The sequence below is a fragment of the Macrotis lagotis genome, chromosome X (genome assembly GCF_037893015.1).
Source record: "Macrotis lagotis isolate mMagLag1 chromosome X, bilby.v1.9.chrom.fasta, whole genome shotgun sequence".
In the NCBI taxonomy this organism is placed as follows: Eukaryota; Metazoa; Chordata; class Mammalia; order Peramelemorphia; family Peramelidae; genus Macrotis; species Macrotis lagotis.
Genome location: NC_133666.1, coordinates 551,995,043 through 552,009,539, shown reverse-complemented (window position 1 = coordinate 552,009,539; position 14,497 = coordinate 551,995,043). Strand labels below are relative to the sequence as shown.

At 38.1% G+C, this 14,497-nt stretch overlaps 1 protein-coding gene across 2 annotated transcripts in view; it reads right to left on the bottom strand.

The window, feature by feature from the left end:
* Positions 1–14,497, bottom strand: part of MATN2 (matrilin 2) — a 210,364-nt gene that overhangs the window by 127,218 nt on the left and 68,649 nt on the right. For both annotated transcript variants that reach the window (XM_074200464.1, XM_074200463.1), the window contains exon 3: positions 8,100–8,669. In XM_074200464.1, coding sequence (XP_074056565.1) covers positions 8,100–8,669 — 570 coding nt within the window. The remainder of the gene's footprint in view (positions 1–8,099; positions 8,670–14,497) is intronic.

Here is a 14,497-nt window from a genome sequence, read left to right as displayed (position 1 = left end):
ATTCTGAAAGTATATGGTTTCTCTTATTTCCTGATCCATATATTCCAATATATTTTTCCTGTACCTCATCTACTCTCATCTATGAATAAAAGTCACTGAGTATTAAAATACACTCAAATGGATCTTTAGTCTTTTTGGTTTAGGAACGCTCCAAAATGATGAGGAGCACAACCTACCTTGCCTGCCTATGCTGGACAAATTCTTGCTTGTGTCCTTGCAAATTTAAATGGGAAGATTTTTTAAAATTGTATTTTTATCTATTTTGTTAAACATTTTCCAATTACATTTCAATCTCATTCTGGCAAGTCAAATTCATACCAGAACAAGAATTCCCACTTCCCACAATGTCTCCTACCAAGTGTTTTTTTTAAGTCTCTATTTGAAGACCTAATTTGGAAGGTTTTAATGATCTTTTCCCAGAATTTTTCTATCTTATCCTCCTCTGTAACATGTCATAATTCATCCTCCTCTGTAACACTGGTACATAAACTATAATTATCATGATGGTCATTTTACAAACTTTTACCATAAACCCTGCAGTACAAGATAAGCAAATATCCCATGAAATGATGTTTCTTGTTGCCTTTGGATACATGATAAACCAAATCTGCCAACTCCTTGATTTACCTCTCCAAGGAAAATTGTCAACTATTCTTCCATTTCACTACAAATTTCTTCTATATTCTTTTTCATCTCTGAATCAATCAATTTGTCTAGAATTATGCCCAGTAGTTGTTGGTCACTAGACAAAGATTTCACATTTAGGGTGCCAAGAGCAAAGATAACATTTATAGATGATCTAAAAATGATCTCTTTGCCATCACTGCTATTGCTGTCGTACCCAAAGAAGACCAAAGTCCATTTTGAATTTTTCTCTACTCCATGGGTTGCTGTGACCAAAGAATTAATCAATAAGTGGTCAATATATTAAAGATGAACCTTTCTTTACTTATACAGGCTAGTTCTTGGAAATTTTGTTGCTGGAGTTGGAATCCTGGGAAAACCTGCTGTATTTTTTTTTAGGTTTTGTTTTTTTGTTTTTTGCAAGGCAATGGGGTTAAGTGGCTTGCCCAAGGCCACACAGCTAGGGTAAGTATTAAGTGTCTGAGGCCACATTTGAACTCAGGCACTCCTGACTCCAGGGCCGGTGCTTTATCCACTATGCCACCTAGCTGCCCAAACCTGCTGTTTTCATCTTGCAATCTTTTATTTGTCACAGACCCCCCCCCCCTTAGCAGTCTGGTGAGGCCTACAATTCCTTCTCTGAATATTGTTTCAAAATGCAAGAAAAATATGAACTGCAAAGGATGCCTTTGAAATATAAAGAAAGTCAGTTTTTTGAAACATAGTAATAAAAATATTTGTTTTAAAAAGTTCATGAACCCCCTCTTAAGAATTCTTGTTTTAAACTAAATTTCACCTATTTATGCCCCTTATGTACCTTGTTGGAGTGTAAGTTCCTTGAGGCTAGGGACTGTATTTTATTCATGCTATATCCTCAGAACCCATAATATATAATAAGCATCATAAATTTGGGGCATTCATAAAAGGACCAATTATGAGTATGTTGAGGGAGCCCCTAACAAAAATTACAGGAAGCAACAGAACTATAAACAGTGTTGGATGAAGTCTAAACTCCTAGAACTTGGCCCTCTTCTGTGTCAGAATTGGTTTATACCTTCTAGCCATAACATCCTCTCCCCATGACAGTGGAGTACCTTCCAGTGTTAAGAATCTGTGGTTCATTGACTTTCAGACACTGATCCTATAGGTAGCATCCTACAACATTTGATATAGTCTTTTAAGGTTTACAAAGCACCTAACACATGATAGCATCTGATCCTCCCAACCATCTCGTGAAATAGGCACTATTTTTAATCCTATTATATAGATGAGGAAACTGTAGGTGAGAGAGATTAAGTGACTTGCCCAAGGTCACACAGCTGGAAAAGTGTTTGAGTTAGGATTTGAATTCAGCTCTTCCTGACTCCAAATCCAAAACTCTTTCCACTGTACCACCTAACTGACCAGCCTATGCTTAGACTAAGGCTTTAAGATGCAAGTCCAGAAGACCCTAGATATCTCAGGCTTTGGTACTCTGGACCTTGGGAATACCCATAGCTGTTGTGTATTAAGCAGACTGTAAGCCAAAGCTGGGAAGCATCTGTTCAGAATGCTGGTCCCTCAGAGCATCTGACCACACATCTTGGGCATTTTGGCTCTGGGTTGTGACAAAACACCCTGAATTAAGGAAACGGGAATGTATTGGAATTAAATATTGACTCCTAAAAGATTTCTTTTGTTTTCAAAATCTTACCTGCTTAGGTTCATAGCAGACCATTATGGGTTATTTCTTTAGAACTGGAGGGTTTTATGACAATGAAAGGTCTGTGACTTGTGAGGAGTAGAGGAGAGAGGGCAGAGGATGATGCCCCTTTGCCCAGTGGGGTTTTAACTGTTGTTAAAACAACCTAAAGATTGGGCCAGCTTCTACAAGGCAAGGTGGTTGTTACAGAACAGCCTGTGCTCTCTGAAAGCAATTTACATTTCCTGAGCAGTATAGCTTAAGGGACAGAGAATCCACTCTTCAAGTGATGAACACCTGCCTCTGACTCAGACTGGCTATGTGACCCCAGGTAAGTCATAGTGCTCTAATGTTTGTCCTTCATTTTTGAAGACATCAGGGAGGTGATATCATGGGAAGCACAAAAATTGGATTTGAGTGAGATGATTTGCAAAGTCACCAGCCTCACTTTCTCCTCCAGAGCCATCTGGATACAGTGACCAGATAGGAATCAGAATGATTGGAGATGGTCCTGGATGAGAGGCAATCAGGGTTAAATGACTTGCCCAAGGTCATAGTATCTAAGGCCAGATTCAAACTCCCATCTTGGAGCGGCTAGGTGGTGCATAGCGAGGCTAGGTGGCACAGTGGATACAGCACTGGCCCTGGAGTCAGGAGTACCTGAGTTCAAATCCGGCCTCAGACACTTAATAGTGACCTTGGGCAAGCCACTTAACCCCAGTGGCTTGCAAGAAACAAACTCCCATCTTCTTGACTCCAAGGCTCTATCCACTGGGCCACCTAGCAGTCTTTAAGGTTAGTGGTATCAAACTCAAGTAGAAATGGGGGCACTAAGCCATGCATAAGGATCTCTACCTGCCACATATTGACTACTTTTATCTTGTTCTGGCTGCAGGCTGAAGGTATCCAATGGCTACAATGTATGACATTTCTACTCTAAGAAACTCTCCTAAGACTATAAGTAGCTCATGACTATCATGGAAATATATTAAACATGATTGTTCATGCATAATGTATATCAGATTACTTGTCATGGGGAGGGGACAGGAAAGGGAGGAAAGTAGAAAAACATGGAACTCAAATGCTTATAAAAAGAAGACTGTTGAAAACTATCTTTGCATGTAATTGGAAAATAAAATAAAATAAAAATAAAAGACTATAAGTTGCAGAGAAGGGGCTGATCTACATTGGTAGGAGTTTCTCCATCTGGGGGTTCCCTTTGCCAACAAAATCACAAATTCTATCCCTACGAATAAGAGTTCGCCAGAGTTAAGGCAGAATTTCTAAACTGAAAAGAATATGATGGACAAGAAGATACCTCTTAGGTTTCCTATCTCATTGTAAGAGAAGATAGGAAAAAGTCTGCAGACAAGTCAATATTGAAGGCTTTGGGAGGGTCAAGCTATCTGGCTAGACTTTTCATCTTACTGAGATTTGTTTCTTTGCTAACACCACAGCTGTTTTATATACATATATCTCTATCTATCTATCTATCTATCTATCTACACATGTTTATATATACATATATGTATGGATAAAACCCCACCTTCATTTCACATTTCCATTCCAAATGAATAAACAGTCAAAGCTATTATGGAATCAATTGCTTTTTTAATATTCCAGGAAAGGAAGATAGTAAATTCCGCAGAAGGCATTTAAAGCAATAAATCTTGAAAATAGCTTTGAAGGATTCTACCAAATATATTTTCCCCAGTATCCTTCAACCCACATATTCACAGGGCATAGCAAAAACAACGGTCTTTAGGGGAACTCCAGGAAGCTACCACTCTAAAAGTTTTCCAAGGGACACATGGGAAGAAGCTCTTTTCTCTTTAATGATACCTTTTTTTTCAGTAAAAATTAATTTTGCAGGAATTCAAAAAAATTGAGCATCTTGGACTTTAGAGTTGGAAGATGACCCAACTCAGTGATTCTTTAGTCTAATCATGACCTCAATAGGGATCTCCTCATTTAGCTTCTACTTGAAGACTCAAGTAATTGAAGAAAGGAAATGAGTATTTATTAAGTGATTATCATGTTCAAGAAACCTTCTTTAGCATTGGGGGATACAAATATAAACAAAAATATAGGGCAAAAAGGTAGGAACTTATGTTCTGGTAGGGAAAGACAAAAGGGAAATTGAAAAGTCTGGGATATAGAGGGAAGGATGAAGGTACTCCAAGGGGCAGAGCCAAGAGGGGAATGAAGAATTACCAGTCTCCATACCTTCACAAAAGAGACCCCAGGAAGAACTCACCAATGAAGCTAATCTGGCAAAGAAATAGTGAAAAGTCTGCAAAGGTGATTGGATAACTTAGGGTCAGGAGACTTCATGCTTTGAGGGAAGTTCTGCTTTAGCCCAACTTCCATAACTATCATTCAGGGAAGTAGGGACCAATTGCTCCCACCAACTGCCAACCAATTGATGAAACAGAAGGTGAGACATGATTTTGAAGACCAGAGCAGAGCCAAGAAGGAAAACTCATTATATCTTGAGGTGAACTATTTGATGAGTGTATCTAGCTCTGTGGAGAATGGATCTGCCATCTGAGTTCATCACCATCAACACCAACCACTAAGTAATTGTCTTTAATGGATGGTCAATTCAAAGAGCCATTGGAATAACAGTGCCTCCCAGATTACTGATACTGTGTCTAGCAGAGCCCTCACAACTATCATCCAGGGAAGAAGGGGGAAGCCTCTCCCACCAACTGACCTCCAACACCCACAAGGCATGCAAGCCCATTTAGTTGAGTTAGAGACAGAAGGTTGTATGTTTTGTCTCTGGAGAGACAGAAGGTTGTATGTTGCAGACAGAGCAAATTACCACCACCAAGTTCCCTCAGACCACCATGGAAACAACTCAGAGCTTTGGACCCAAGAATTTTTCAATTATCAACTAGCCCTGTTTCCAACCCAGTCCCATCATCTAAGAACTCAGCCCTTGCAGAGATGAGGCCTGGCAACTTCCTCTAAAGGTAGCCTCTGCCTCCCCAGTAGCCAGAGCTTCTGAAAACCCAGAAATGAAAAATGTTGCCACCAAAATCTTGTCAAATAGTTCCACATCAGAAATAGAGATGGCTTTTATCAGTGGAAATGTCATTAAAGAAGATGTTTTACCATCTGCTTTGTTGCTTCACTCTAAGTATCATGGGACCTTATCATCTGACTTTTAGCTGAAGAATGTGAAATCCTTGAGAATGGGGGCCATCTGGCATTTCTATTTGTATTTCCAGGGCTTAGTATAGTGCTTTTCACATTGTAAGCACTCAATAAATGCTTTTTCTTTCTTTCCTTCAGTCATTTATTCATTCTTTCATTTAAAGGGTTTTTAAAACTCCATTGGGAACTCTTAAAAGTCTCTGAGATTGATAATACTCTTTACTAGTTAAGACAGAGCACCTGTCAGCCAGGATTTGTACACCCAGAGACGGCTGTGCAACAGTATATAAACAAAAATCTTTTACCTTCTCCAAGTTAGACTGGTCAAGAGTAATTTTTCATTTTTGGAAAATAACAAGCCATCATCCAGCATGCAAAAACTACTGAGCATAAAGGGAGACAAATAGTTTGTCATTAAGAAATTCCTTCCCATTCTCTCCTCCTCCCAACCCACCAACATTCCACACCACCATCCCCGGGAAGCAATTAGGGACAGGAATCACTTGAGAGTAGGGATTGTTTTATTGTATCTTCAGTAAGTTCAGGAACTTAATAAATGTTTGCAGATCAACTCTGGCAATGACATACTATTTCTAAAGACAAAGGCATATAATTCTAGTGTCCAGAGATTGAAATGTAGTTGGGTTCAGCTGCCTGATGGAGAAAAGAAGGAAGCAGCTTTGGTACCAGAAAAATGGTGGGGGGGAGAGAGATTTATGGCAGTCATTTCATCTTTTTGGCTCCCTTTAGAAGAGTGGGTTCCCCCTAATTGGAGGTTTTAAGACTGAGACACTCAGTTATGTTATAGTAGGAATTCTTTTTTAATTTAAAAGTTACCATTCAGTGGTGTAGTTGAATTGATTTTTTTCTTTTTAAAATATTCTTACTAATATCTTTTTTTAATCATAAAGATTTCCCCCATATATTTCTTCTTCACTACTTCCCAGAGAGCCATCCCTACTAATAAAAAAGAATTCTTCAAAAAAAAAGAAAAAGAGAAAAATTTTTTAGTAAAACCCATCAATATGAAAAATAAAACATTTGCAATGGTGGAATTCATTTTACTGTTGGTGTTTGTCCATTGTTCTCAAAGAGGACCATGGCATCAGGGAAGTGATGCCATGACAAGCAAGTGAATTGGATTTAAGTGAGGGAGGACCATACAAAGTCACCAGCCTCACTTTCTCCTCCAGAGACATCTGGGTCCAGAGGGCAGATATTCATCAAGAGAACTGGAGTTGGCACTAGACCAGTGAGAAAGAGAGCTTGATCTTTTTAAGGAAAAGTCTGTATCAGATCTGTTTGCCTGAGACAATACCCATTCAGTGATTAAGGATAGGTGAGGAAGAAATGAAGCAAAGAATGGTTTCTTTTATGTAGTCACCAAGTCAAAAAAAAAAAACAAACCCAAAAAATCAATCTGGTAGGGGAAGACCCTCACGGTTTTTAACCAAAACAGAAACAATTGATATTTACTTTCACTTTAGGCCAATCAGTGCCCAAACAATGACACATACGCTTTGACTAGGGAGCCACTGTTGGCCAATCAGTGACAACTAGACTGATTTAGAATCTGTAAACCCCAAGAAATCTTGGGAGGTTTCAGAGACCAAAATTCACATTTTTTATGTAGAGCAGCAGCAGGTATAAATATATAGGGATGGGGAAGGAATTGAACTTGTATGATTTCACAGATGCATAGACCTGGATAAGGAAACACCCTCTTCCCAGGCCAGTCAGCACATTCTCTGCCAGTTACTGTCTTGTAATGACCTGAAGCACCAAGAGCACTTGATTTGTGCAGGGTTCCACAGGCAGTCATATTTTAGGCAGGATGACAACTCATGTTTTCCTGACTTTAAGGCCAGGCCTCTTTCTGCTCTGCCCCATTGTTACTCATACATACATACAGAAAAATGTAAAACAAGTAAATACAAATTAGTTAGGAATACAGCAGTTGGTCAAATACCATGCTATTTGGGACAGAGGGTATGAAAAGTTTAGGAAATCAGGAAACATTTTATGTAATAGGTAGTGCTTGAATTGAATCTTTAAGAAAGATAAAATTCATCTTGGATAAATGGATTTCCTAGCCAAAGGGAAGTAATTTTGGGTTTGGTTTTCTTTTTAGATTTTTCAAGGCAATGGGGTTAAGTGGCTTGCCCAAGGCCACACAGCTGGGTAATTATTTAAGCATCTGAGGTCAGATTTGAACCCAGGTACTCCTGATTCCAAGGCCAGTGCTCTATCCACTGTGCCACCTAGCTGCCCCCAAAGGGAAGTAATTTTTAAAAATCAATTCAGATACCAAATATAAAATGCTTTACAAACTTTAAAATGCTAGATAAATGCCAGTTTATTATTATTATTATTATTATTATTATTAATTAAGAGTATTATTGTAATAAAAAGAAAACAGAATAGACCTTTTTCCCCTTCTTGGATTGGATTTATGAAACACTGCCTCTGGTGATGGGTTTCCCATAAATATTCATGGAAAATCATTTTAGTTTAAAAACAGAAGTTTTCTTGGACATTTCATGAATCCCTATACACTTGAAATAAACTTGACCTTCAGGCAAGGGAAGGCAAGGCAACAACCCATACTATAGGAATCAAAGACTTTTCTTACCACATAGTTTATTCTGGAACACTGAAGTCAGAGTCTCAATTTGACTGAAGTTGGCCACCAGGAAAATGTGGTCTTCATGAGGCTCACTTCCAATGGATTTCAGAGTGTTGTAGTCTACCTGACCCACACCAATGGCAAAAATCAAGATGCCTGTATTCCTTGCCTTTGCTGCTACCTCAGCCACTGGGTCTTGTGGTCTCCCATCTGTTACGATCATAATAATCCGGGGCACATTTTCCCTAAGAGGCCTAGCCCCCTCAGCTTCAGAGAATGCAATGTTCACTGCATATTGTATGGCCAATCCAGTCATGGTGCCCGTGGCCAAATGCATCATTCTCTTGACTGCTCTCTCCACCTCAGATTTTCTCTTGAAAGTCTTCAACGAGAACTCATTCTTGACGGTGCTGCCATACTGGATCAGGCCCACCCTGGTGACATCAGGGCCAATGTCCAGGAACTGCAAGATGGTCACAATGAATTCCTTCACCTTTGCAAAATCATAGGGGCTGACACTTCGGGAGCTGTCAATGATGAAGACCAGGTCTGCCTGTTTGTTTTCACATGAGCTTTCTGGGAGAAAGGAAAAACACAGATGATCAGGAGTGAACGATGTATAATCAATGTTGTTATATTTAATGGGGATTGATAGGTAAATAGATAGATATAAATATATAAAGATAGGATAGATAGAAAATAGCATTTATTATATTTATAGATTTATATATTATTTATTTATATTTGTATTTGTATTTTATATTTATATATTATATTTATATGTTATATATTATATTTTAGGGAATATAAGAGGTAAAAAAGACAGTCTCTGCCCTTAAAGAGCTTACATTCTAATGGGTAAATACAACCTATGTAGGTTGTTTTTCCTCTTTTGTTCTTGAAGAAGATCATTGACATCAGAAGGGTGATTGATATCTTACTTGTAAGTGAACTGGATTTAAGTGAGGTAGGGGCTGTGCTAAGCTCCAGAGTCATCTGGTGGCAAGACAAAGGTCAGGAAGACCCTAAATCCAATGGGAGACCTTGGCCTTTTTGTTTGTTGCAAGGCAATGAGGTTAAGTGATTCACCCAAGATCACACAGCTAGGTAATTATTAAATGTCTGAGGCTGGATTTGAACTCAGGTCCTCCTGACTCCAGGGCCAGTGCTCTATCCACTGCACCACCTAGCTGCCCCTACCTTGGCCTTTTTAAACTAAGGTCTTTCCCAGTTCTACTTGTCTGGGATAACACCCCTTCAACAATTAAAGGCTAGACTAATGTTTTTCGTTGCTGGTCCTTCATTCTCAAAGAGGATCATTGAGATCAGGAGGGTGGTGCTTTACTTGCAAGTGATGTATTGGGGAACAGGAATTAAGATAATTGAATGAGGAAGATCTTTGACAGATGGACATACTAAGAGAAAAACCAATCAAGAGTCAAGTTCAGACTAAAATGAGAGACTACATAGCAATTAGATCTAGAATCTAGATTAGATCTCTCTAGATCTCTCTAGATCTCATCTAGATCTCTCTCTAAAGTATGAGATATAGCAAGGTCCTGATGGATGCAAAAAAAATATGAAAGTTCAATGATATTTTAGTTGAACTGCAGGTTTCCATTGGGCTGAAAACAGTGATTACATTGGTTTTTACATTGTACATTGCATAATTATTTTTGATTAGCTGTTTCATAATATAATGCATATAGTATATGTAACATATTTATAGATTTCTATAATATGCAAAATATAATAATAAAAATTAAAACTTCAAATCCATGGGAATACTTTATGGGATTCATTACTAACATCATCAGGATCTAGAATAGAGACTGCCCATCCATCACACCTGGTTTTCTATCCAGTTTCATCAGTATTTTCTAAGAAATGGTAAACATCAAATTGTATGATTGACTGATGGAGTAAAATAATAGATTCAGATCTAGAAATCATTCAGTCTAACCTTCTCTTTGTACATATGAGGAAACAAATATAAAGGTAAGGAATTTGCTTGTCACATATATGACTTAAGTTGAAAGTTGAAACTAGAACTTTCTCTTTGCCTGTCATCAAACCCAGCAAGAAGAGGTACCATAGCAAGAAGAGGAGGAGGCAAAATGTGGTGCCCTAGACTTAGATTCAGAGTTGACAACCAAGACAGTATTTGCCCAGCTTGACTGATATTTTAATATAGTATCAACTTACCTCTTACTGACACATCATATTGAACTTAAAAAAATAAAGTTTAATTTTGGGAGCCTTATTTAGAATAAAAAGATCTGAATTGAATTCTTAGTAACTATGTAACTTTTGGTAAAATATTTCTCCAATCTGGCTCCCAGCCCTTCAATTGTAAGAGAAGGGCAATATACTTGTGCTTCCTAGAAAAGCAGTATAAATATATATTAAAGAGCATGATGAATTTGCAATCAGGAAGACCTGGATTCATCTCCTCACTCTGTTTACTAGCTATATCTCTGAGTTTCACTTTTTCATTGATAAAATAGTTATAATTGTCCCCCTGGTGCCCATTTCACAAGGTTGTGAATCTAGAATATCAAGAATCTTGCGAACTTTAAAGTACTAAATACATTTCAATTATTACTATTGCCTAAGAAGCAGCATGATATAGTGAATATACCACTAACTTCAGAGTGAGAAAGAACTGGGTTTAAATACTCTGACATTGACTGTGTGACCCTGGACAATTCATGCAGCCCTGTTTGCCTCGGTTTCCTCAGTCACAAAATGTGCTGGAAAAGGAAATGACAAAGAACTTCAGTATTTTTGCCAAGAGAAATCCAATAAGGGTCACAAAAAGTTAGATACCATTGAAGTGACTGAGTAACAAAAAGGTCAATTTTACTGATTTGTATTAGTAATGAATGAGAGTTTTTTCATCAGGAGGTCCCTGCATGAATAAAATCACAAAAATTCTTTTCTTTCCCCCTCAAAATAAACTACATTACAGGGTTATCATAAGGACCAGACGGGAGGATATATGAAAACAAGCAATAGCCCAAGGGCAAAGCAAGAGGGGTTCCTATCAAAATATGGTCACCTTCCTCTTATCCTTTTCAACCACCATCCAACACATATTAAAGCAGGTCAAAGAGCCTAAAGTCATCTGCTTCAGGGACCCAATTCTTCCTCAATACTAATTCCCATTACCTAGTTTCCACCAAGTAATGGATGACCCATCTATATATTCACTGTCTCTTTATCCCCTACCTATCCCTGATTTTTCCTTAGGTAATATCCAGAACTCCATTCCAAAGTTCAGATCCATGGTTCCCTACAAGACTATTTGGTCAGATTCTCTTGCCCTGCCATTGTTTTCCAAGGTCTATCAGGTTTTATAATTCACTCTGGGTCTTTCCATCTGTCCTGAAGTTGGACTCTCTTCTAAGTGTCATCTCTCTTAATTAGAATATGAGTTTGAGAGAAGATACTTGCTCTTTTTTTTCTGTTTGTATTCCCAGCACATAGCATGAGGTAAATGCTTGATGGATGCTTTCCACTGCATTCTATCTCATTTCAAGCATATAAAGCATTTAAAACAGTAAGACACTAAAAGTGAGCTGCTCTGATTATCACCAGCATTGGAAAGACATAAAGAAAACAATACTTTCTGCCTAAGTGCATGCCATGCAAGTGTTTGTCAAACTGGGAAGTGCTCTTGAAATAAAAGGATTGGGGCGGCTAGATGGCGCAGTGAATAGAGCACTGGCCTTGGAGTCAGCAGTACCTGAGTTCAAGTCCAGCCTCAGACACTTAATAATTACCTAGCTGTGTTGCCTTGGGCAAGCCACTTAACCCCATTACCTTGCAAAAAAAAGAAAAACTAAAAAACAAAAATAAGGATAGCTCCACAGGGAGCAACAGAAACAATCTGAACAAAGGTAGCCAGACCAAGCCTTCAAAGACAAAGAGAGAAATGAACTAAAATATAAGAATTGATTTCAGGTTAAGTGAACCTGGTAATGACTTATTTGTCAGTCTAGAAGACTCAGATGCTCTTGACACCACAAATTTTCTGAGCTACACATAAAAATAACATTAGGGACTCCAGATAATATCATTGAAGTCCTCCAGGGCACAGATCAGGTGGAACAAGAAGGTAGTCTTCTCTTCTGTGACATGAAATAAATGGGATTTCTTTTCCTCTTTGCTTTCTTTCTTTCTTTCTTTCTTTCTTTCTTTCTTTCTTTCTTTCTTTCTTTCTTTCTTTCTTTATTTATTTCCCTTCCCTCCCTCCCTCCTTCCTTCTTTCCTTCTTTCCTTCTTTCCTTCCTTCCTTCCTTCCTTCCTTCCTTCTCCAGCACTAGCAGTTTCTACCTTGATCCTAACTGAGGGTCTTCCAGCAAAGTTAGTGAATTCCATTTTGGCTTTCTAGAACAGTCTCCACTTTTTCCCTCCCAGTTCCCTAGACCTTTGTCTCTATCTATATAAGAATAATACAAAATCCATTCCACTTTTTTTTTGTAATACAATTGAATAACAAATTTACCATATATTCCTAGTTTTGTTACTTACTTTGCTGGAGGTCTCTGTGGTTAGCATTTTTCAGATCTGCAAAATCTTCATCCATTCATTCAACAATAATCATTTATTCCATAATAATCAACCCCTCTGTGCTCAGCACTACTCAAAGTCTAAGATCTGATTCCTGCCTTATAGAAAATTAAAATTTTGTTGAAGATCTAAGACATATACATCTTAAGCCTTTAAGTAATAAAGGGTAGCAGAGATCCAGATATCATGGGTAGCTAGGGAAGGGGGAGCTAGAGAAGGTGGGGCTTGAATTAAATGTGAAGGATAAGTAGAGTTTGGATCAGTGGAGGGGGAGAAGGGAAGGAAATTCTGGGGAACATAGGGGAAACAGTAATGAACAACTTAAAAAAGGCTTCAAGGCTTAATTTAATATAAAGTATACTGGGAACAATGAGGAAAGTAATTAATAGGAGCAGAGAGTTTGGATTTGGAATTAGTAGAAAATAAGGTTAGACATATAAATTGAGACATATTGAATAACTATTACAGACTTATATAATCCTTGGAAGTTTAAAAATATGTTTATTATAATGGTTCTATTCAGTAAGTGATACAAATATCATTTCCCAAATTTCATAGATGAAGATACTGAAGTATAGAGAGGTTACACATATGTAGTAAGTGACAGAGCCAAGATTCAAACAAATTTATGTCTTCAGAAGTCTACTCATTGATCTTTCTAGACCCTAGGTTCCAAGTGAACAGGTGTAGATGATGTTATCTGACAATGGGGACCAAATGGAAGGTCATGAGCCAGAGGGTGACATGGAAAAATATTTTAGGGACAAGATGTTAATCTGTTAAAAATGTGTCATTGCTTACTCTATCTATTCAAAATTCATAACATTATATCAATTTTGTACAGTGTCAATCAATAAGCAATATATTAAATACTTTCTATGTGTCATGCTAAGTAATGGGGGATCAAAGGCAAAAACATGGTCCCTGTTTTCAAGGAGCTCACATTCTAATGGAAGAAGTCAAACATGAAGCTCCATTATGAACTTTGTCATGGAGAACAAGGAGGACAGGAGCAGCAGAACTCTCCAACTAAAGAAACTTCCAAAACAAAAAACAAAACTAAACTAAAGTAAAGGATGGACCAACTGATCAGAAAAACATAAATATTCATATAAGCCAACCGAATGTGATGAATTAGGACAATTTTTTGTCTAATTTAACACATGGTTAATTACCTGGTACTAGATGTTAGTACTCCATTTTTGAAAAAGACCAATAGTATCATGGGGCAATGTTCTGACTCCCCTATGAGTTGGATTTAAAGTAAGGCACAGTTGCATAGAGCAACTCCCTTCCAGAGTCTCTTCCAGAATCATTGAAGTCCATGGGCAAGACAAAAGTCAGAAAACTGACTTCATGGCCTTCATGGTCATTGGAATAAATTGTTCTCATCTCCCCATTCCACTGAGGGGGAGGGGAAGTCTTCACATACTTAGGGTATTCACCCCTCCCCAACACACCAGAGTCCATCTGTCAAGATGATTTTATTGGAGTGTTGCCACTGCTCATACTGCAGCTTTTTGAAGTCAGAGGTACTGAATTACTGAAGCCCAAACTTCAGAGACAATCTTTTTCCACAATTATTACTCTTTTCCCTTGAATTTTGTTTTTAATTTTGGATTAGATCCAACTTCTTCAGTACCCCTCCCCCTCCCCTCTGCGCCCCTTCCCACACATACCTTTTCCTATACTTTTAGCTCCATTATCAACTAAATCTTGAACTTTACTTATTCACATTGAAAATCTGTCCCCAAATGAACAATGATTTCTCAGCCATAGCCCCATTTCTACCCCACTCCCTAAAGTGGGAAAGTGCCATCAGAAACTCA